Here is a 24,549-nt window from a genome sequence, read left to right as displayed (position 1 = left end):
AACTGGGATGGATAGGTTATTACTGACTGATGTGTACATATTTGGACCATAACTTTTTTGGTCAATACTAAAAGGAGTTGTTAAATAGGTTATCTGCTGGAAAGCAACTAAAATAAATTAATAGAAATTTGGCCGAGTGTGGTGGCTTACGCCTGTAATCCCAGTACTTTGGGAGGCCAAGGCAGGCGAATCACCTGAGGTCAGGAGTTCGAGACCAGCCTGGCCAACATGGCAAAACCCCCTCTCTACTAAAAATACAAAAATTAGCCAGGCATGGTGGCGGACACCTGCAATCCCAGCTACTTGGGAGGCTGAGGCAGGATAATTGCTTGAACCCGGAGGCAGAGGTTGCAGTGAGCCTAGATCGTGCCATTGCACTCCAGTCTGGGCAACAAGAGTGAAACTCTGTCTCAAAAAAAAAGAAAGAAATGTTTCAAATGCCTTACCAGACTTGATATTCCCATCATCTCGGCAGATCCCATTCCAACGGGTATATAATGATGCTGAGTGAATATTATCACTGGTGTGCTTTACTTCCTCCTGTTTTTGACGAATCTTCTCCCAGTTTCGGACCAAGAATACATGATGCTTTAATACAAAGTTCCTGCAAGGAAGGAAAAAAAATCTTCCTTTATTCATTAATTAAATAAGCATGTATTACATGTCTACTCTATGGAAGCCATCGTTACATGATATACATAAATTGAGCTGTTGTAAAGAGAATTATATGGGCAAAGCATTACTCAATTTTGTATCTTGAATTTTTTTACATTACATAAAACACGTAATATTTACATACATCTGGCAAACAACAATTAAAGGCTGCAAAAATGCTGGCAAGTGAAACAGCCTGACCAGAAGGCAGAGATTTATTTGTACAAATTCTAAATATAGTTGTCAAGATGAAGTAGGGTCTTAGGATCAGCTATAACAAGGAGAACTGGACTGGCAAATAAAGGCAAAGACACGTAAGATGGATACGCACTGGGCAAACTATGTTAGGTGCAGTGCTACCATATGGTTCCCTAAACTTACTACTTTTTTTTTGAGTTGAAGTCTCCCTCTGTTGCCTAGACTGGAGTACAGTGGTGTGATCTCAGCTCACTGCAACCTCCGCTTCCCGGGTTCAAGCGATTCTCTCAGCCTCCTGAGTAGCTGGGGTTATAGGCGACTGCCACCATGCCCAGCTAATTTTTGTATTTTTAGTAGAGACGGGGTTTCCCCATGTTGGCCAGGCTGGTCTTGAACTCCTGACATCAGGTGATCCACCCGCCTCGGCCTCCCAAAGTGCTGGGATTACAGTGGTGGCATGAGCCACCATGCCTGGCCCTGGTTCCCTAAACTTAAATGAGTAATGTGTATCTTGACTGATGCTATACAATTTTGATTCCATTATTCAATTTCCACAACAGGACATATGTAAACAGATGTGATCTTGGATAAATCTCAAGGTATGTGTCTCACTTCTCACTTAAATGGAGATTAGACTAATTTTCTAGTTCCTGCACATTGGAATCTCCTGGGAGACTTTATAAACTACTGATACCTGGGTTCCACCTCTGCAAATTCTGATTTAAGTGGTCTAGGGTGTGGCCTGGGCCTTGGGAGTTTTTCAAAGTTCCCCATGCTAATAGGCAGCCAAAGTAGAGAACCACTGGACTGGTTTTTCCAAAATTTAAAATTTCTACAACTCAAAGGGAAATAGAATGAAAGGGGCTAAAATTACACAATGGTTATAAATAAGGATAAACTTTCAACAAATAGGACATACTCACTTGTTCGCTTCTGAAAGGGACAATTCTTATCTGAATACAGGGAACAGCAGAAATCACCATTAAAGATCCTTTCTATTGCTCTGTTAATATGTCAACAAAGCAGGTATTCTGTTTTTTTGTTTGTTTGTTTGTTTTTTAAGATGGAGTTTTGCTCTTGTTGCCCAGGCTAGAGTGCGATGGCACGATCTCGGTTCACCGCAACCTCCACCTCCTGGGTTCAAGCAATTCTCCTGCCTCAGCCTCCTGAGTAGCTGAGATTACAGGCATGCACCACCATGCCTGGCTAATTTTGTATTTTTAGTAGAGACAGGGTTTCTCCATGTTGGTCAGGCTGGCCTCAAACTCCCGACCTCAGGTGATCCGCCTGCCTTAGCCTCCCAAAGTGGTAGGATTACAGGTGTGAGCCACTGCACCCTGCCAAAGCAGGTATTCTTAATTTTTTCTCTACTACGGACTCCTTTGACAGTCTGATGAAGCCTGTGGAACCATTCTCTGAACAATTATTTTTAAATTACTTCAAAAAATGTAAATTATTGGCCGGGTGCGGTGGCTCACGCCTGTAATCCCAGCACTTTGGGAGGCCGAGGCAGGTGGATCACAAGGTCAGGAGATCGAGACCATCCTGGCTAACATGGTGAAACCCCGTCTCTACTAAAAAATACAAAAAATTAGCCAGGCGTGGTGGCATGCACCTGTAGTCCCAGCTACTCGGGAGGCTGAGGCAGGAGAATGGTGTGAACCCAGGAGGCGGCGCTTGCAGTGAGCCGAGATCGCGCCACTGCACTCCAACCTGGGCGACACAGCGAGACTCCGTCTCAAAAGAAAAAAAAATGTTTTTTAATTATTTAAAAATTTTGGGCTGGGTATGGTGGCTCACGCCTGTAATCCTAGTACTTTGGGAGGCCAAGACGGGTGGATCACCTGAAGTCAGGAGTTCGAGGCCAGCCTGGCCAATATGGTGAAACCCCATCTCTACTAAAAGTACAAAAATTAGCTGGGTGTGGTGGAGTGCACCTGTAATCTCAGCTACTCAGGAGCCTGAGGCAGGAGAATCACTTGAACCCGGGAGTTGGACGGTGCAGTGAGCCGAGATCATGCCATTGCACTGCAGCCTGGGTGACAGAGTGAGACTTCATCTCAAAAAAAAAAAAAAAAAAAAAAAAAAAAGCAAGGTCTTTCCAAGTTGCCCAAGATGGTCTTGAATTCCTGGGCTCAAGTAATTTTCCTGCCTCAGCCTCCTGAGTAGATGGGTCTACAGGGATATGTGAAAATGTTATTTCATTTAGAAATTAGGGAACATAAGATGGTCTGGTGTTCTGGCTCATATCTGTAATCCCAATGCCTTGGGAGGTCGGGGCAGGAGGATAGCTTGAGCCCAGGAGTTTAGGACCAACCTGGGCAACATAGTGAGACCTTGTCTCTACAAAAAATTAAAAAAAAAAAAAAAAATTAGCCAGGTGTGGTGGCACGTGCCTGCAGCCCCAGCTACTTGGGAGGATGACGCAGGGGGATCACTTAAGCCCAGGAGTTGGAGGCTGCAGTAAACCATGATTGCAGTGAGCCAGGCCTCTGTATTCCAGCCTGGGTGACAGAGTAAGATCCCAGCTATACACACACACACACACACACACACACAAAGGGTAAGATTAAAAAAAAAAAAAAAAAAGGAAATTAGGTAAGATAAAAATGTATTTCCTTGGCCAGGTGTGGTGGCTCATGCCTGAAATCCCAGCACTTTGGGAGGCCGAGGTGGGTGGATCACAAGGTCAGGAGATTGAGACCATACTGGCTAACAGAGTGAAACCCCATCTCTACTAAAAAAATACAAAAAAAAATTAGCCAGGCATGGTGGCGGCTGCCTGTAGTCCCAGCTACTCTGGAGCCTTAGGCAGGAGAATGGCGTGAACCTGGAGTTGGAGCTTACAGTGAGCTGCGATTTGCTCCACTGCACTCCAGCCTGGGCAACACAGTGAGACTCCGTCTCAAAAAAAAAAAAAACAACATTGTATTTCCTCCAACCAAGTTCACAGATCCCCGAACCCTTCGGCTTAAGACAAAAGAAAGTGGATCAACAATATAAAAGTTTCATAATTTTTTACACAGATAAGCAATCATGTAACTTAAAAAGAACATGGATAAGGATATTTCCTTTTTACCTTTCACGATTGGACATTGGCTTCATCTGTAATTGGGGGGTCAATCTAGTTGGGGTGTTGATATTTTCACTGGGTTCCTCAGAGAGATGGCCTCTCTGAAAAAGAGATGGATCAGATTAGAGATTTAAAAAAATATCAGTCAGAAATAATCTCCAAGAATATTAAAACCACTCTTAAGATGCCACCCTCTGGTAATTCCCTTATTCCAGCAATTGCCTCTAAGCATCTCATGAACAGCTTTTGGGGAAAGTCATTAGATAATTATTCACCCTTTTCTTCAGCTTGTGCTTAGACTTTCTCTTCTCTTTTGACCGTCCAGATTTTTTGTGTGTGGCCATGGGCTGGCTGTTTTTGCTGCTGGTGAGTCCATTCACACGCTGACTCTTGCCTCCGATGATTCCTCGACATTTCTCAAAGCCACACTTACAAAGTTGCTTTGAAGGGAGAGAATAATTTTTTTATTTTTATTTTTTTGAGGCAGGGTCTTTCCTGTCACTCAGGCTGAAGTACAGTAGTATGATCATGGCTCACTGCAGTCTCAACCTCCTGGGCTCAACTGATCCTCCTATCTCAGCCTCCCCAGTAGCTGACATTATAGGTGCGTGCCACTATGCCAGGCTAATTTTTGTATTTTGTGTAGAGACAGGGTTTCACCATGTTGACCAGGCTGGTCTCGAACTCCAGGGCTCAAGCAACTCTCCCACCTTGGCCTCCCAAAGTGCTGGGATTACAGGTGTGAGCCACTGTGACCAGCTGAGAATAATTTTTTTTTAGCTTGCAGTCTCATTTACTAGCTTAAAGAGGATTCCTGAGCATTTGGACACACATTAAGTATAAATCAAGGAATTTGCATATAGGGGAAAACAACTGATTGAGAGTATAAATAGAAATGGGTTTCCACTGGAATAGAAATGATGGATTAAATTTTAGGAAAACTTCTCCCCCAGAAAAGTTAACTGAGTGGAGACCAAAAATGACAGGGCAATCTCTTTCTTCAAAGAAATTGGGCACTATGTATCTCAGACAGGTGGAGTACAGAGTGAAAAACTGTCCTCTCCTATATACTTCTTTAAAAAAAAATTTTAAAAAGGCCAGGCGTGGTGGCTCATGCCTGTAATCCCAGCACTTTGGGAGGCCAAGGCGGGCAGATCACAAGGTCAGGAGATCAAGACCATCCTGGCTAACATGGTGAAACCCTGTCTCTACTAAAAAAAATACAAAAAATTAGCTGGGCGTGGTGACAGGCGCCTGTAGTCCCAGCTACTCGGTAGGCTGAGGCAGGAGAATGGCGTGAACCTGGGAGGTGGAGCTTGCAGCAAGCCGAGATCACGCCACTGCATTCTAGCCTGGGCAACAGAGCCAGACTCTGCCTCAAAAAAAAATTAATTAAAAAAACAAACAAACATGAAATGCTTTAGTAATCTGTTTGTCATCCTTGCATAGGGGCCATGCTAATCTTCTCTGTATCATTCCAATTTTAGTATATATGCTGTCAAAGCAAGCACTTAATTAAAAAATCTGGCTGGGCATGGTGGCTCAGGTCTGTAATCCCAGCACTGTGGGAGGCTGAGGTGGGAGGATCGCTTGAGTCCAGGAGTCTGTGACCAGCCCTGACAAAAGAGGGAGACCCCACCTCTACAAAAAATTAAAAAAAACATTAGTGAGGCACAGTGGTACACGCCTGTGGTCCCAGCTACTCAGAAGGGTATGGTGGGAAGATTGCTTAAGCCCAGGAGACTAAGGCTGCAGTGAGCCATGATCACATCACTGCATTCTAGTGTGGGCCACAGAACGAGATCCTGTCTTAATAACAAAAAATTTTAAACATTTTAGAGAAGTGGTCCCGTTCTGTGGCCCAGGTTGGCCTTGAACTCCTGGGCTCAAGTGATCCTCCTGCCTCAGCCTCTTGAGTATCTGGGACTGTAGGTAGGTATGCACTACTGTGCCCAGGCTCCCATGTACTTCTTTTCTTCCTTTTTTCTTTTTTTGAGCTGGAGTCTCGCTCTGTCGCCCAGGACGGAGTGCATTGGCGTGATCTCTGCAACCTCCGCCTCCTGGGTTCAAGCGATTCTCCTGCCTCAGCCTCATGAGTAGCTGGGACTACAAGCATGCACCACCATGCCCAGCTGATTTTTGTATTTTTAGTAGAGACAGGGTTTCACCATATTGGTCAGGCTAATCTCGAACTCCCGATCTTGTGATCTGCCTGCCTTGGCCTCCCAAAGTGCTGGGATTACAGATGCGAGCCACCACGCCCAGCCTCTTTCTTTTTTTGTGTTTGAGACAGGGTCTTGCTCTGTTTCACAGGCTGCAGTGTATTGGCGTGGTCCTGGCTCACTGCAACATCCACCTCCCGGGCTCAAGCAATCTTCCCACCTCAGCCTCCCAAGTAGCTGGGACCACAGGCACATGCGACCACACTTGGCTAGTTTTTGTATTTTTTTGGTAGAGACAGGGTTTCACCATGTTACCCAGGCTGGTCTTGAACTCCTAGATTACAAGCAATCTGCTTGCCTCAGCCTCGCAAAGTGCTGGGATTACAGGAATAAGCCATTGCATCTGACCGCCCGTATACTTTTTTTTTTTTTTTTGAGACAGAGTCAGTCTTGCTTTGTTGCCCAGGCTGGAGTGCAGTGGTACAATCTCAGCTCAATGTAACGCAACCTCCGCCTCCAGGGTTGAAGCAATTCTCCTGCCTTAGCCTCCAAGAAACTGGGATTACAGGTGCGCGCCACCACGTCCAGCTAATCTTTGTATTTTTGATAGATAGGGTTTTGTCATGTTGGCCAGGCTGGTCTTCTGAGCTCAAGTGATCTGCCCACATCAGCCTCACAAAGTGCTGGGATTAAAGGTGTGAACCACTGTGTCCAGCCTCCCACATACTTCTTAATGGCTCCAAGTCAATCATGTTTACTAAAACCTCATATTATTACAGCATTGTAAGGGATAAAGTTCAATCTCCCTCTAGGATTTATTATTCTTACCTGTTTTTCCACATTGAAGGAATGAAAGTTATAATCATAAGTGAGTTCAGTCCCAGCTGGCATGTCTTTAAGAGCATAGAGTCCAATCCGGTATACTCCATTAACAGACCTGTAAAGAGAGAAAACAGAGTTATGAAGGCTGGAATTTTTTTTTTTTTGAGACAGAGTCTCCCTCTGTTGCCCAGGCTGGAGTGCAGTGGTGCAATCTCGGCTCACTGCAACCTCCGCTTCCTGGATTCAAGCGATTCTCCTGCCTCAGCCTCCTGAGTAGCTGGGACTACAGGTGTAAGCCACCACGCCTGGCTAATTTTTGTATTTTTAGTAGAAATGGGGTTTCACCATGTTGGCCAGGCTGGTCTTGAACTCCTGACCTCAGGTGATCTGCCCGCCTCAGCCTCCCAAGTGCCAGGATTACAGGCATGAGCCACCACGCCCAGCCTCCACTTTTAATCTCTTTTCTATCCTTGGTAGCCTGTATAATACTGCCAGAGTAACAATCCTAAATAATTTTTCTTGAAAACATGGTCTATGTTGTCAATTAGGCTTTAACTTTTCCTGCTTGGTATTCAAAGTCCTAAAATATGGCTTGCCTGTATTCCCAGAACTTTGGGAGGTTGAGGTGGCGGGATCACCTGAGACCAAGAGTTCAAGACCAGACCAGGCGTGGTAGCTCACGCCTGTAATCCCAGCACTTTGGGAGTCCGAGGCAGGTGGATCACCTGAGGCCAGGAGTTTGAGACCAGCGCAGCCAACATGGCAAAACCATCTCTACTAAAAATATAAAAATTAGCCGGGCGAGGCCACACGCAGTGGCTCACACCTGTAATCCCAGCATTTTGGGAGGCTGAGGAGGGCAGATCATGAGGTCAGGAGTTCAAGACCAGCCTGACCAACATAGTGAAACCCCATCTCTACTAAAAATACAAAAATTAAGGCCGGGTGTGGTGGCTCACACCTGTAATATCAGCACTTTGGCAGGCTGAGGCAGGCAGATCACAAGGTCAGGAGTTCGAGACCAGCCTGACCAATATGGTGAAACCCGATCTCTACTAAAAACACAAAAATTAGCCGGGCATGGTGGTGCGCACCTGTAATCCCAGCTACTCAGGAGGTTGAGGCAGGAGAATAGCTTGAACCTGGGAGGCAGAGGTTGCAGTGAGTCAAGATTGCACCACTGCACTCCAGCCTGCGTGACAGAGTGAGACTCCATCTCACAAAAAAAAAAAAAAAAAAAATTAGCCAGGCATGGTGGAATGTGCCTATACTCCCAGCTACTCGGGAGGCTGAGGCAGGAAAATCGCTTGAACCCGGGAGGCGGAGGTTGTGGTGAGCCGAGATCCCGCCACTGCACTCTAGCCTGGGCAACAGGGCGAGACTCCATCTCAAAAAAACAAACGAACGAACAAAAACTAGACGGGTGTGGTGGCGCATGTCTGCAATCCCAGCTACTTGGGAGGCTGAGGCAGGAGAATGACTCGAACCCGAGGCAGAGGTTGCAGTGAGCTGAGATCATGCCACTGCATTCCAGCCTGGGCAACAGAGCAAGACTCCGTCTCAAAAAAAATAAAAAATAAAAAGGCTTTAGTTCACTTATTAAATGAGTTAAAATTACTTTTTTACCTACACAAATCTTTCAGTTCTACCAATCTCTATCACATGAGTGCCTCTCTTGTTCTATTATATGTAAGGTAATGATCATTTAGTATTTTAGGTGTTTTTTTGTATATTGTTTTTGAGACGTAGTCTGGCTCTGTCCCCAGGCTGGAGTGCAGTGGTGCAATCTCAGCTCACTGCAACCTCCAACTCCTGGGTTCAAGAAATTCTCCTACTTCAGCTTCCTGAGTAGCTGGGATATAGGCACGTGCCACCATGCCCAGCTACTTTTTCATATTTTTAGTAGAGACAGGTTTCACCATGTTGGCCAGTACGGTCTCAATCTCCTGAGCTCGTGATCCACCCGCCTTGGCTTCCCAAAGTGCTGGGATTACAGGCATGAGCCACCGCGCTTGACTGTGTTTTAGGTGTTCAGGAGTTTGTGACTCGCCTGGGCAACACAGTGAGACCTTATCTCAATATATTTAAAAAAAAAAAAAAGAATATAGTCATTATCATTATAGCTAACATTTACTGAGTGCTTTTTATAATATTTTATATTAACTTATTTCATCCTCCTAACAATTATATAAAAATATGTACTATTATTAGTTATTATAACCCTCATACTACAAATAAGGAAACTGAGGCACACAGAGAGACACCTGTCCAAAGTTACACAGCTGATAACTTGAGGAATCAAGTTTCAAATTGACATTGTGGCTTCAAAATCTTAACTACTATGCCGTACTGATAACAAGTTATATCATTAATTCTCAAAACAATCCTATAGAAAAAACCCCAATCCTGCAAGATAGGCATTATGATATCTATTTTATATATGAAGTATATATGCCTCAGAGTTTGTTTAGTTATATAGCAATTAAGTGGCATTCAAACCCAGGGGATTAAAATCCAGGTTGTTTGACTCCTTAGCCTTTTTCTTCTTGTCTCCTTACCAATGTGGAACATATTAAGGGTTAGCTTAGATACTGCCCTATTACATGTAACCTTGCCTAAAATTTTTAGTTTTTAGTATTTTTCCTTCCTGAATTCAGAAAGCATTTTTAAAAAAATTTTTATTTATTTATTTTTTGAAATGGAGTTTTGCTCTTGTTGCCCAGGCTGGAGTGTAATGGCGGGAACTCGGCTCACTGCAACCTCCGCCTCCTGGGTTCAAGCGATTCTCCTGCCTCAGCCTCCCAAGTAGCTGGGATTACAGGCACATGCCACCACGCTTGGCTAATTTTGTATTTTTAGTAGAGACGGGGTTTCTCCATGTTGGTCAGGCTGGTCTCGAACTCCTGACCTCTCGTGATCCGCCTGCCTTGGCCTCCCAAAATGCTGGGATTATAGGCGTGAGCCACCGCGCCTGGCTAATTTTTTATTTTTAAACAGGATCTCACTCTTGTACAGGCTGGAGTACAGTGGCGCAATGTCAGCTCCCTGCAACCTCTGCCTCCAGGGCTGAAGTGATCCTCCCACCTCGCCACCGCGACTAGCTAATTTTTGTATTTTTAGTAAAGACAGGGTTTAGCCATGTTGCCCAGGCTGGTCTCAAACTCCTGAGCTCAGGTGATCCACTTGCCTCGGCCTCCCAAAGTGCTGCGATTACAGGCATGACCCACCGAGCCCGGCTGCAGAAGGCATTTTAAATGTATACCAGGAGTTGGCAAACTCTGCTCCACAGGCCACTGCTCCCATCTTTGTAAATAAAATTTTATAGGTGCAAAGCCAACAAGTTTGCTGATATATACTGTAACTTTTTTTTTTTGAGACAGAGTCTTGATCTGTCACCTACCGTCACGCCTGTAATCCCAGCACTTTGGGAGGCCTAGGCGGGCAGATCACTTGAGGCCAGGAGTTCGAGACCAGCCTGGACAACATGGCGAAACACCGTCTCTACTAAAAATATAAAAATTAGCCGGGTGTAGGGATGCACGCCTTTAGTTACAGCTACTCAGGAGGCTGAGGCACGAGAATCGCTTGAACCCAGGAGGCTGAAGTTGTGGTGAGCCAAAATGGTGCCACTGCACTCCAGCCTGGGCGACAGAGCAAGACTCTGTCTCAACAAAACAAAAACAGAAAACCAAAAAAAGGTATTTTCTGGCCGGGTGTTGTGGCTCATACCTGTAATCCCAGCACTTTGGGAGCCTGAGGAATGAGGATAGCTTGAGCCCAAGAGTTTGAGACCAGCCTGGGCAACATGGCAAAACTCCATCCCTATCAAAAAATACAAAAATTAGCCGGGCATGGTGGCATGCGCCTGTGGTCCCAGCTACTTGGTAAGCTGAGGCTGCAGTGAGTCAAGATCGTCCCACTGTACTTCAACCCTGGTGACAGAGTGAGACCTTGTCTCCAAAAAAAGGGGAGAAAAAGATATCTTCCAGTCGACATTCTTGCACAAGTCTAGCATAAACACTCATTTCCGCTGGGGACATACTTAGGATTCGAGTTGCTGGTTTACCAGATATGTTTAGCTTTGGTAGGTTGTGCCATTTTTTGAAAGTGGTTATACCAACTTACACTTCTACCAGCAAATCTAAGAGCATTTATGCTGCTCTACCCTTGCCAATACTGTCAGTCTTTAATTTTTGACATTTTGGAGGGTATGTAGTGGTTTTCCAATTTAGTTTAATATTTCCCCTAATAACTGTATCTAACATATTAAGCGCTTCTGTATATTTATTGACCACTTTTATATTCTTTTTTAAAGTACCTATTCTTTTACCTGTTTTAAAAACTGGCTTGTCAGGCCTGGCATGGTGGCTCACACTTGCAATCCCAACACTTTGGAAGGCTGAAGCGGGCCGATTTATTGAGCCCAGGAGTTCAAGACCAGCCTGGACAACATGGCACAACCCTGTCTCTACAAAAAATACAAAAAAATTAACCAGGCATGGTGGTGTGTGCCTGTAGTCTCAGCTACTCAGGAGGCTGAGGCAGGTGAACGGCTTGAACCTGGGAGGAGGAGGCTGCAGTGAGCCAAGATCATACCACTGTACTCCAGCTCTGTCTTAAAAAAAAAAAAAAAAAAAGGCTGCTCTGCGCCTATGGAGTAGCCATTCTTTCATTCCTTTACTTTCTTAATAAACTTGTTTTCACTTTATTCTATGGACTCACCTTGAATTCTTTCTTGTGTTCTTTCTTGTGCGAGATCCAAGAACCCTCCCTTGGAGTCTGGATCAGAACCCCTTTCCGGCATCTTTCTGGCGACCATGAAGGGATGATACTTAGGAGACCCACAACCCAAAGGAAATAGACTGCAACACTGATTGGCTGAAACTTTTGAGTTATTGACAGCTTTGGTTTTTTTTGAGATGGAGTTTTGCTCTTGTTGCGCAGGCTGGAGTGCAGTGGCATGATCTCAGCTCACTGCAACCTCCACCTCCTGGGTTCAAGCGATTCTCCTGCCTCAGCCTCCTGAGTAGCTGGGACTACAGGTGTATGCCACTACGCCCAGCTGAATTTTTTTTTTTTTTTTTTTGTATTTTTAGTAGAGATGGGGTTTCACCATTTTGGCCAGGCTAGTCTTGAACTCCTGACCTCAGGTGATAAACCTGCCTCAGCCTCCCAAAGTGCTGGGATTACAGGCATGAGCTACCATGCCCGGCATATTGACAGCTCTTAACAATTGAGTAAAACTCCTGTGAACAACATTTGAAGGATGTTTGTTTCCCTCTACCTCATTTCTCCAAAATCTGGAAACCAGTTGATACAATTGGAGAAACTGGTTATTTTACCAAGGCTTTGGTTGGAATGGAGTGCTTTCTATTAAAGAACCAAACTTGGCTTAGAGAGCCAATAAAAGCCCCTTGGGAAAACTGGCCTCATACCTTTTCTACACAGTCCCTGTATAGGGTTCCTGACCTGTGATATCACCTTTTGTCAGAACTATGAATGGCCCTCACCATACTGATGCTTTCTGACTGATCTCTTCTCTACCTTGGATACAAGAGACCCTAGTAGGCAGGAATATCATCACCCCTATTCAACCTGAAGAAATTACTAAAGATGCATCTTCATCCCTGTTTACCCCTAAGGATTAAGGGTTCTCTTATAAAAGGGAGGGGGAACATGTCAGAAGCGTTTAAACCAGAGCGACTCCATCTTGTATAGAGTTGGGTAAAATTAGGCTGAGATCTGCTGGGTTGCATTCCCAGTAGGTTAGGCATTCTTAGTTACAGGATAAGATAGGAGGTTGGCACAAAATACAGGTCATAAAGACCTTGCTGACAAAACAGGCTGCAGTAAAAAAGCTGGCCAAAACCCATCAAAACCAAGATGGCAACGAGAGGGACATCTGGGCGTCCTCACTACTACACTCCCATCAGTGCCATGACAGTTTACAAACACTATGGCAACGTCAGAAAGTTACCCTATATGGTCTACAAAGTGGAGGAACCCTTAGGTCTGCGAATTGTCCACCACTTTCCCAGAAAACTCATGTATAATCCAACCCGTGTTTAGCATATAATCTATAAAGAACCATAAAGATGGGCAACCAGCAGCCCTCGGGGCTGCTGTTTATGGAATAGCCTTTCTTTTCTTTTATTCCTTTACTTTCTTAATAAACTTCCTTTCACTTAAAAAAAAATTGCCAACACTCAACCCTTGAACACTGCATATTTTTCCATTAATTTAGGTCATCTTTATTTTTTCCCAACTTTTGACAGCTTCTCGTGTAGCGGTCCTACAAACTTTCATAAGATTTATTCTTAGGGACTAGTCTTTTATGAAGCTATTGTAAATTGTATTGGTTTTTATTTATTTATTTTGACACGGAGTCTTGGTGTGTCACACAGGCTGGAGGGCAGTGGCACGATCTCGGCCCACTGCAACCTCTGCCTCCTGGGTTGAAGCAATTCTCCTGCCTCAGCCTCCAATAGCTGGGACTACAGGCGTGTGCCACCACAACCGGCTAATTTTTGTATTTTAAGTAGAGACAGGGTTTCAGTCATCATGTTGGCTAGGGTGGTCTCGAACTCCTGACCTCAGGCAATCCGTGCATCTTGGCCTCTGAAAGTGTTGGGATTACAGGCGTGAGCCATTGCAACTAGCCTGTAATGGGTTTGGTTTTTTTTTTTTTTTTTTTGAGATGGAGTCTTGCTGTGTCACACAGGCTGGAGTGCATTGGTGCGATTCAGTTCACTACAACCTCCGCCTCCCAGGTTCAAGTGATTCTCTTGCCTCAGCCTCCCAAGTAGCTGGGACTACCGGCACATGCCACCACGCCTGGCTAATTTTTCTATTTTTAGTAGAGACAGGGTTTCACCATGTTGGTCAGACTGGTCTCAAACTCCTGACCTCACGATCCGCTCGCCTTGGCCTCCCAAAGTGCTGGGATTATAGGCGTAAGCCACTGTACCTGGCCTTGTAATGGTTTTCAAATTTCACTTTCTATTTGGTTTTTGCTAATATATTAAAATGTACTCAATACATTAATTTTTATATACTGACCATCTTTCCATTAATCTTGCTAAATTCACTTATGTCTGTAGAAATTTCCCATGTGTATAATAATGTCATCTGCGAATAATGGTAGTTAAATTTTTTTCATTTCTAATCTTTATACTTTTTTCCTTTTCTTATTGTATTGGTTAGACTCTTCAAATGTAGATATGACAGTGGATATCCTTATTTATGTATAATGGTAGCTAAAGATTTTTTAAAAATGGATTTCCTTTGGCAGATTTGTTAGTTCCTTTTTATTCCTAGTTTGTTGAGTTTTAATTATGAATCAGCGTTGAATACTGTTTAATGCTTTTTCTGCTTCTATTGAGACAATATATGATTTTTTTGTCTTTAGTCCGTTAATGTGATAAAATTACATTGGTTTACACTGATTTTTGAATGTTAAACCAAACAATCTTTTATTCCTGGAATAAAACCCACATAGTCATGATGTATTAAGCTTTTTATTTATTGTTAAATTTTATTTGTTGATATTTTATTTAGGATTTTTGTGTCTATGTTCATGGAAGACACTGGCCTATATTTTTTCCTGGTTAGATTTTAGAAGAAGGTAATGCTAGTTTTATAGAAGCAAATTGTTTATAAGTGGTACTGCCATTATTTCTTCTTCTTCGTCTTCATTTTTTTAAATAGACACAGGGTCTCTGTCACCCAGGCTGGAGTGCAGTTGCATGATCACAGAAAACTACAGCCTCGAACTTCTGGGCTCAGGCGATCCTCCCACCTCAGTCTCCCAAGTAGCACCATCACACCCAGCTAATATTTAAATTTTATCTTTAAATTTTTGTTGAGACGGGTCTCACCATCTTGCCCAGGCTGGTCTTGAACTCCTGGGCTCAAGCAATCCTCCCACCTCTACCTCCCAAAGTGCTGGGATTGCAGGTGTGAGCCACCGCACCTAGCCTATTTGTTCTTTAAGTATGTGGGAGAATTATCAGTGAAGACATCTGGTTCTCCAGGTTCTTTTGTTAGATATTTTCAGTTATATTTTCAATTTTGGGGGTACATGTGCAGATTTTCTATTTCATCTTATGTCAGTTTTGGAAAGGTATGTTTTTCTTTTTCTTTTTTTTTGAGACTGAGTCTCACTCTGTCGCCCAGGCTGGGGTGCAGTGGCACCATCTTGGCTCACTGCAACCTCCGCCTGACGGGTTCAAGCAATTCTCTGCCACAGCCTCCTGAGCAACTGGGATTACAAGCACCCACCACCACGCCTGGCTAATTTTTGTATTTTTGGTAGAGACAGGGTTTCACCATCTTGGCCAGGCTCGTCTTGAACTCCTGACCTTGTGATTCACCCACCTTGGCCTCCCAAAGTGCTGGGATTATAGGCATGAGCCACTGTGCCTGGCCGGAATGTTTTTCAAAGAATTTGTTCATTTCATCTAACTTTTCAAACATAAAGTTGTTCACAGTAATTGATAAATAAACTGGTAAATTCACACAAAGGAGTATTACTCCACATTAAAAAGCAACAAACTGCTAATGCATTCAACACGGATGAACTGCAAAAACATGTTTTTAACATGAAAGATGCCAGACACAAAAGAATACATTCACAAGAAGTTCTGGAATAGGTAAAACTCATCTGTGGCAATGGAAATCAGATCCGTGCTTGCTTTGGGGGATTGGGAGATTGACTTAAAAGGTAACTTTCTGAAATGACAAAGTATGTCATATTTTCATAGGGGTGTTGGTTATATGGGTATATACATTTGAAAAAATTAATGGAAATGTACACTTAAGATCTATGTATTTCTGGACGGGCGTGGTGGCTCACGCCTGTAATCCCAGCACTTTGGGAGGCCGAGGCGGGAGGATCACGAAGTCAGGAGATCGAGACCATCCTGGCTAACACAGTGAAACCCCGTCTCTACTAAAAATACAAAAAAGAAATTAGCCGGGCGTGGTGGCAGGTGCCTGTAGTCCCAGCTACTGGGGAGGCTGAGGCAGGAGAATGGCATGAACCCAGGAGGCAGAGCTTGCAGTGAGCTGAGATAGCACCACTGCACTCCAGCCTGGGCAACAGAGCGAGACTCCGTCTCAAAAAAAAAAAAAAAAAAAAATTCTACGTATTTCTCTGTATATGAATTACACTTTAATTTTTAAAAACTTAATAAAAAACCCCAAAGTTGTTCATGCTATCCTCATATAATCATTTTAAAATAATCTTTATGTGTGATTTTTTTCCTTCTCAATTAGATGCTAATCTCTTTGAGGGGAAGGGACCTCCAGAGTCACTTATTTTTATTTCTCTTTGTGAGAAATGCACCAGGTATTTAATAAGCATGCAGTAGAGTGGCTGAATGAACTGATATGATCCATGTAACACAGTGCCTAGCACATAGTAAGAACTTAATAAATATTAGGTATTACTATTATTTTTTCGAGACAGAGTCTTGCTCTGTCACCCGATTGGAGTACACTGGTGTGATCTCAGCTCACTGCAACCTCCGCCTCCCGGGTTTAAGTAATTCTCCTGCCTCAGCCTCCCAAGTAGCTGGGATTATAGGTGCACACTACCATGACTAGCTAGTTTTTGTATTTTTAGTAGAGATGTGTTTCACCATATTGGTCAGGCTGGTCTCAAACTCTTGACCTCGTGATCCGCCCACCTTGACCTCCCAAAGTGCTGGGATTACAGGCGTGAGCCAACGCACCCGGCCTATTATCATTATTTTTTGTTTCTGATTTTTTCTTGCTATGTTGCCCAGACTGGCCTCAAACTCCTGGGCTCAAGTGACCCTCTCACCTCAACCTCTCAAATAGCTGGGACTACAGGCGTGTACCACCACCCTGGCTATCATCATCATCATTATTATATTTTTCTAGGACATAGATCCGAGACTACTTGCATGCCAAACAAAAAACAAACAAAAAAACCAAAAAAGCAAAACAAACAAAAAAACAAAACACAAATAAAAACAAAAATATCTGTCTGGGAGTGAGAAGTTAGGGTGAAACGAAGCAGCTTACTCTGCCTGTGGGATCTGGGGTAATGGGGAACAGCCTGAGCTGCTTTGTGTAAGCTGACTGACACTGGAAAGATCAATCCCTTGCTGCACTCAATGCTTATTCTGCTGGATTCTTGGCTTCACCTTCTTCTGCTTCCTTACCATTTCTGCATTTCACAATTTGGGTCACAGCTGTGGTTGATGAATCGGGCCTCATTTCCCATGCGGTAACTGTCAATCACCATCCCACTATCCAGGTTCAGGCAGTAGTGGTCACTGTGATTATGATACTGCTCAATCATCCTGTTCCTAAAGAGAAGATAAATGATTGAAAGGCAATTAAAGAATAGCTGAAAGTAAATTTCAAATCTTCCATTCTCCATTATAATCTTATACCTTGGCATTTTATTAGAGTACCATCATTTACCACTGTACCTGAACTCCTGTTCGCTGACAACCTCCCCTAGGTATTCAATGATGAACTGCCCAGCTTTTAGGGGCTCTTTGGTTCTGATTCCCCAACCTTTTTCCTCAGCTCGAAATCGTTCTAGACATTGCACCCACTCATGCCTCTGTATCCTCTGGTTACAGCATTGCTCGCCACATGGGCAAGTGTTGGGGGAACACTCAGCAAAGATCATTCTAGAAAAAAAAGGAATAACTGTACATCAATTTACATGATACATACCTTGATGCATTCACTTTTAAATTTTACAAACATTTAAAAATGAATACATGAAATCAATTTTTATTTAATAAAAGTACCCAAATCACTAAGATTAAAATAATAAATGTCAAAAATTAATAATATTCAGAATTTCCAAGTCAGGTTGCAAATCCTGAATGCTTCTTGTAAATGATTAAGCTAACTGTCCACTCAGCATCCTGGGTAAACATTATCATATTTATCTGTTCCAAGAATAAGGCTGGGCACGGTGGCTCATGCCTGTAATCCCAGCACTTTGGGAGGCTGAGGTGGGTGGATTACCTGAGGTCAGGAGTTCAAGACTAGCCTGGCCAACATAGTGAAACCCTGTCTCTACTAAAAATACAAAAATTAGCTGGGTGTGGTGGTGTGCGCCTGTAATACCAGCTACTTGGGAGGCTGAGGCAGGAGAGTCCCTTGAACCTGTGAGGTGGAGGTCGCAGTGAGCAGAGATCGCACCACTGCACTCCAGCCTGGGCGACAGAGTGAGACTCCATCTCAAAATAAATAAATTAAATAAATAAATAAATAACTGTGATCCAAAGAAGAATCAGTAATTTGATGATGATTTCACTGTACTCTTATTTTGAAGCACTCATGCCCATTTACCGATTTAAAAAAATTGTGGTAGAATACCTACTTTTTTTTTTTTTTTTTTTTTGAGATGGAATCTGGCTCTGTTGCCCACGCTGGAGTATACTGGCACAATCTCGGCTCACTGCAAACTCCGCTTCCCAGGTTCAAGCGATTCTCCTGCCTCAGCCTCCCAAGTAGCTGGGATTACAGACGTGTGTCACCACACCCGGCTATTTTTTGTATTTTCAGTAGAGACAGGGTTTTATCATGTTGGCCAGGCTCGTCTCAAACTCCCGACCTCAGGTGATCCACCTGCCTTGGCCTCCCAAAGTGCTAGGATTACAAGCTTGTGAACCACTGCATCCGGCCGCTAATTTACTCTTATTTTATTTATTTATTTTTGAGACGGAGTCTCACTCCATTGCCCAGGCTGGAGTGCAGTGGCATGATCTCAGCTCACTGCAACCTCTGTCTTCCGGGTTCAAGCAATTCTACTGCCTTATCTGGGATTACAGGCGCATACCACCACGCCCGGGTAATTTTTGTATTTTTAGTAGGGATGGGGTTTCACCATGTTGGCCAGGCTGGTTTCGAACTCCTGACCTCAAATGATCCACCCACCTCAGCCTCCCAAAATGCTGGGATTACTGGCGTGAGCCACTGCGCCCAGCCGGTTTTTTTTTTTTTTTAATTTGTCTTGATTTTTTGAGGTAAAGTCTCGCTCTGTCACCCAGGCTGGAGTGCAGTGGCTAAATCTCAGCTCACTGCAACCTCCACCTCCTGGATTCAAGGGATTCTCCTGCCTCAGCCTCCCAAGTAGCTGGGATTACAGACATGCACCACTACGCCCAGCTAATTTTTGTATTTTTAGTAGAGGTGGGGTTTCACCATGTTGGCCAGGCTGGTCTCGAACTCATGACCTCAGGTGATCCGCCCGCCTCAGCCTCTCAAAGTTCTGGGATTACAGGCGTGAGCCATCGTGCCCGGCCTTTTTTTTTTTTTAATTAAAGAGGGGAAGTCTCCCTCTGTCACCCAGACTGGGTTGCAGTGGCCTGATTACAGCCTACTGTAGCCTCGAACTCCTTGGCTCAAGGGATCCATCCTGCCTTGGCCTCCTGAGTAGGTGGGATTACAGGCACGAACTACCACACCCAGCCTTAACCATTTTTAAGAGTACAGTTCAGTGACATTAGGTATATTTGCTGCTGTTGTATTACAGGAATTTTATATTACATTAATTGAAATGACATTTCCAGGCTATATGACTAGCTGAACCCATAATAGTTAGTGAATTAACAAGTTAAAAATTCTAGATGGGTGCAGTGGCTCATGCCTGTAATCCCAGCACTTTAGGGGGCAGAGGTGGGAGGATCATGTGAGGTCAGGAGTTCAAGATCAGCCTGACCAATGTGGCGAAACCCCATCTCTACTAAAAATACAAAAATTAGCTGGGCGTGGTGGTGTGTGCCTATAGTTCCAGCTACTCGGGAGGCTGAGACAGGAGAATTGCTTGAACTTGTCCGGCGGACGTTGCAGTGAGCTGAGATCACACCACTGTACTCCAGCCTGGGCAAGAGTGAGGCTCCGTCTCAAAAAAAACAAAAACTGAACATAGAAGACAAAAGAAGTCACACACATCTTGTCACTGCTTTCTTTACTTTTTTTTGGAGACAGGGTCTCGCTCTGTCACCCAGGTTGAAGTACAGTGGCACAATAATGGCTCGCTGCAGCCTTGACCATCTGGGCTCAAGCAATTCTCCCACCTCAGCTTCCTGGGTAGCTGGGAACACAGGCACGCACCACCACATCTGGCTACTTAAAAAAAAAAAAAATTATTTGTAGAGGTGAGGTCTTGCTATATTGCTTAGGCTGGTCTCGAATTCCTGGGGGTCATGGGATCCTCCCTCATCGGCCTCCCAAAATGCTAGGGATTACAGCATTTTGTGAGCCAATGCACCTGGCTCTTTTAATGAGAGCTGTTTAGTTTTGGTGTATGGTTTGAAATCTCATCTAGGCTGTTAAGCATAATTTTTTGGTTTGTTTTTTGGATACAGGGTCTCATTCTGGTTGCCCAGGCTGGAGTGCAGTGACATGATCTTGGCTCACTGCAGCCTCGACCTCCTGGGCTCAGATGATTTTCTCACCTCAGCCTCCAGAATAGCTGGGACTATAGGCACATGCCACCATGCCCAGCTAATGCTCTGTATTTTTAGTAAAGATGGGGTTTTTCCATGTTGCCCAGGCTGGTCACAAACTCCTGGACTCAAGTGATCCGCCCACCCTGGCCTTCCAAAATGCTGGATTACAGGCGTAAGCCAACATGCCTGGCCTTATAAGCAAGACTAAAACAAGGAATGATCAAGAAAATAATCGTCAAAATATCATGTTATATTTATAATCATAATTTTAAAGGCCGGGCACAGTGGCTCATGCCTGTAATCCCAGCACTTTGGGGGGCAGAGGCGGGAGGATCACGTGAGATCAGGAGTTCGAGACCAGCCTGGCCAACACGGCGAAACCTCGTCTCTAATACAAATACAAAAATTAGCCAGGCGTGGTGGCAACTGTAATCTCAGCTACTCGGGAGGCGGAGGTAGGAGAATCGCTTGAACCTGGGAGGCAGAGGCTGCAGTGAGCCAAGATAGTACCACTGCACTCCAGCCTGCGTGACAGAGCGAGACTCTCTGTCTCAAAAAAAAGAAAAAAAAAAGTAAAAAGTTTTGTAAAGAAAATATATAACAGTTTATACCTTAAAGTACTTTCAGAGTGATCTGACTTATTCTAAACAAAAATACCACCACGATTCTAAAGGGCACATGGCACACAGTGTCAAATCATATAAATAGGAGCAGAGAAAGTATCGACTGGATTATTCTTCAACTTAAGATAATCAGCTTCAGCTGTAAAGAAGACAGTGCCTTAACATCAAATTCAACCACCTTTACTCTACTCTTCCTTTTGCTGACTTCTTTGGTACATGAATATTACTGAATACCCCTCTTGAAATGCCTTCCTTTTTTGGCTTTCCTCATTTTTTATGATACTGGATTTCCCACCTTGCCAATAACAATTCCTGTCTTTTCTGGTAGAAATCCTTTTTTTCCTCTACCATATTCCTTTTCTCTAGAGAGCTCGTCTATAATCATGGCTTCAAATATAACCTCTAGTTCATAATATTCCACACCTATATTTTCTTTTTTTGACACAGGGTCTCACTCTGTCACCCAGCCTGGAGTACAGTGGCGTGATCACAGCTTACTGTAGCCTCGACCTCCAGGCTCAAGCGATCCTCCTACCTCAGCCTCCCAAGTAGCTGGGACTGCAGGCGTGCACCACTATGCCTGCTAACTTTTGTACTTTTTGTAGAGGTGAGGTTTTGCCATGTTGCCCAGGCTGGTCTCAAACTCCTGACCTCAAGTGATCTGCCCACCTCAGCCTCCCAAAGTGTTGGGATTACAGACGTGAGCCACTGCGCTTGGCTGGCACCAAGTATTTTCATAATACCTAATAACACATACTATAAACTGCATATGGATTTAAAAAAACCCTGAAGTATAAATAAAAGAGTGCTCAGATAAGAGAGATTTAAATTTTAAAAGATTTCTTCCAGGGAACAATCATTCAGAGGTTACTGAAAATTTGTAGTTTCTAGAGTTCAAGGCATTGAAATATATTCCCCATTTGCTTTGACAACCAGAATAAGTCCTTAAATTATATAAAACCAAAACATGTTTCTATTTGTTGTGTCTGGAAACCAAACTAAATTTACCAAAATCTGAAATTAGATGCTGTAAACTACAATGTGAGGTCTTTGATTTAGTACAATTTGCCATTATCTTTAGCCAGATAATGCCCTTGAAAAACGAGAGTTTGGCTGGACGCAGGGGCTCACACCTGTAATCCCAGCACTTTGGGAGGCCGAGGCAAGAGGATCACCCAAGGTCAGGAGTTCAAGACCAGCGTGGCCAACATGGCAAAACCCTGTCTCTACTAAAAACACAAAAATTATCAGCCGGGTGCGGCGGCAGGTGTCTGTAAATCCCAGCTACTTGGAAGGATGAAGGATGAGGCAGGAGAATTGCTTGAACCCGGGCAGTGGAGGCTGCAGTGAGCTGAGATTGCACTCCAGCCTGGGCAACAAGAATGAAACTTCGTCTCAAAAAAAAAAAAAAAAAAGAAAAAGAAAAAGAAAAACGAGAGTCACACCCCAGCCAGCTACTAAACGTAGATCTAGGTTGTCCTTCATATAGCGAGATTTAAGGGTCCAGGACCGGCCTGGGCTAAGTATCGAGATCCCGTCTCTATGTTAAAAATAATTAAATTAGCCAGGCGTGGTGACATGCGCCTTTAGTCTCAGCTACTCAGGAGGCTAACATGGAAGGATTGCTTGAGTCCGGGAGGTCGAAGTTGTAGTGAGCTCTGATGGCGACACTGCACTCCAGCCTGGGCAACAGAGTGATATCCTGTGTCATAAATAAATAAAAATACTGAGCTTGTGGACCACACTGTTTAATAAAAGTGTGCATTTAAAATATTTGTGAGTAAAGAAAATCAGTATGCAAAACACTATGTGAAACTGTATATACATAAAATGATAAGGTGTGAATTTACAGTGATGCAAGCAAGGTAGAATTTCCCAACTGGCATGCTGAAGCAGGAAGAACTAAAACATTGATTCCCTTCAGACCACATGGACAGTTGACTAGAGATGAAAGAAGCTACTTTTGGCCATGAGAACTATCCAGAACAGGAAATACTGATGTAAAATTCACTGATTCTTTTTTATTTTGCTGCAAATGTGCATTGTTACTAAAACAACAAATTCTATATCCACTCCTTTGTCTATTAGACATTTCCATTTTGAAATTTCAGTGCCATTTAAAATTATATACTCTCTTGGCCAGGCGTGGTGGCTCATGCCTGTAGTCCCAGCTACTCGGGAGGCTGAGGTAGGAGAATCACTTGAACCCGGGAGGTGGAGGTTGCAGTGAGCTGAGATCGCGCCACCACACTCCAGCCTGGTGACAGAGCATGACTCCGTCTCAAAAACAATAAATTAAAAAAATACAAAAATTAGCCAGGCATGGTGGGGGGCACCTGTAATCCCAGCTACTTGGGAGGCTGAGGCAGGAGAATCTTTTGAATCCAGGAGGCGGAGGTTGCAGTGAGCCAAGATCACGCCACTGCACTCCAGCCTGGGTAACAGAGCTAGACTCCGTCTCAGAAAAACAAAACAAAACAAAATTACATAGACTCAAATCAAAGTCATAACTCATAATTCTTTTTTTTTTTTTTTTCTTGGGAGATGGAGTTTCCCTCTTGTTGCCCAGGCTGGAGTGCAATGGCAGGACCTTGGCTCACTGCAACCTCCGCCTCCTGGGTTCAAGCAATTTTCCTGCCTCAGCCTCCTGCATAGCTGGGATTATAGGCATGAGCCACCATGCCCGGCTAATTTTGTATTTTTAGTAGAGATGGGGTTTCTCCATGTTGGTCAGGCTGGTCTTGAACTCCCGACCTCAGGTGATCCGTCTGCCTCAGTCTCCCAAAGTGCTTGGATTACAGGCATGAGCCACCATGGCAGCCAAATTCATAATTCTTATCTCCAATTCAGTTAGATTCCACACTTTATTGTCAGAGAGAGAATATATCCCCATATGAAGAGCATATCCCCTATATGCCAATGGTTTATCAACATACTTTTCTTCTAAAATACATCATGCCCTTCCTCTTCACTCTCACTGCCACTATCCTATTCTGCTTCCTCATTGTGGCAACCATATATTGAGAGCTAGGAAGGTACCTAGGACTGTGCTTAATGTTTTATGAGCTGGGCACGGTATCACATACCTATAGTTCCAGCTACTCAGGAGGTTGAGGTGGGAGAACTACTTGAGCCCAGGAGTTTGAATCCAGCCTGGGCAACACAGTGAGACCCTATCTCTAAAAAAAACCAAAAATACCCCCAAAACAAAAAAGCCAAAACTTCACAAACATTGCTTATCAACAGTTTCATATAATCTCCACAAACCCTCCATAGAGAAAGTAAGGTATTATGTTTATTAGATGCATTAAATAACTTTCCTCAGGTCTCATAAATAGTAAAAGGATTGGCTGGGTGCGGTGGCTCACGCCTGTAATCCCAGCACTTTGGGAGACCGAGGCAGGTGGATCACGAGGTCAGATTGAGACCATCCTGGCTAACATGGTGAAATCCCGCCTCTACTAAAAATACAAAAAAATTAGCTGGGTGTGGTGGCGGGTGCCTGCAGTCCCGGCTACTAGGGAGGCTGAGGCAGGAGAATGGTGTGAACCCGGGAGGTGGAGCTTGCA

General features: G+C 43.9%; 1 protein-coding gene and 1 non-coding gene across 11 annotated transcripts in view; both read right to left on the bottom strand.

Moving 5' to 3' along the window:
* Positions 1 to 24,549, bottom strand: part of ASH1L (ASH1 like histone lysine methyltransferase) — a 224,159-nt gene that overhangs the window by 18,763 nt on the left and 180,847 nt on the right. For all 10 annotated transcript variants that reach the window (XM_063655579.1, XM_063655645.1, XM_063655399.1 and 7 more), the window contains 6 exons: positions 17,373 to 17,579; positions 17,100 to 17,246; positions 6,916 to 7,024; positions 4,201 to 4,365; positions 3,932 to 4,026; positions 447 to 604 (listed from right to left, as the gene is read on the bottom strand). In XM_063655579.1, coding sequence (XP_063511649.1) covers positions 447 to 604; positions 3,932 to 4,026; positions 4,201 to 4,365; positions 6,916 to 7,024; positions 17,100 to 17,246; positions 17,373 to 17,579 — 881 coding nt within the window. The remainder of the gene's footprint in view (positions 1 to 446; positions 605 to 3,931; positions 4,027 to 4,200; positions 4,366 to 6,915; positions 7,025 to 17,099; positions 17,247 to 17,372; positions 17,580 to 24,549) is intronic.
* On the bottom strand, positions 5,330 to 5,436 carry LOC129023050 (U6 spliceosomal RNA). The gene has a single exon (XR_008496651.1). It is a non-coding gene; the product is annotated as a U6 spliceosomal RNA (small nuclear RNA).

Source organism: Pongo pygmaeus, chromosome 1, assembly GCF_028885625.2.
Source record: "Pongo pygmaeus isolate AG05252 chromosome 1, NHGRI_mPonPyg2-v2.0_pri, whole genome shotgun sequence".
Classification (NCBI taxonomy): Eukaryota; Metazoa; Chordata; class Mammalia; order Primates; family Hominidae; genus Pongo; species Pongo pygmaeus.
The sequence above is the reverse complement of the archived record's forward strand: the minus strand, read 5'-3'. Positions and strand labels throughout refer to the sequence as shown.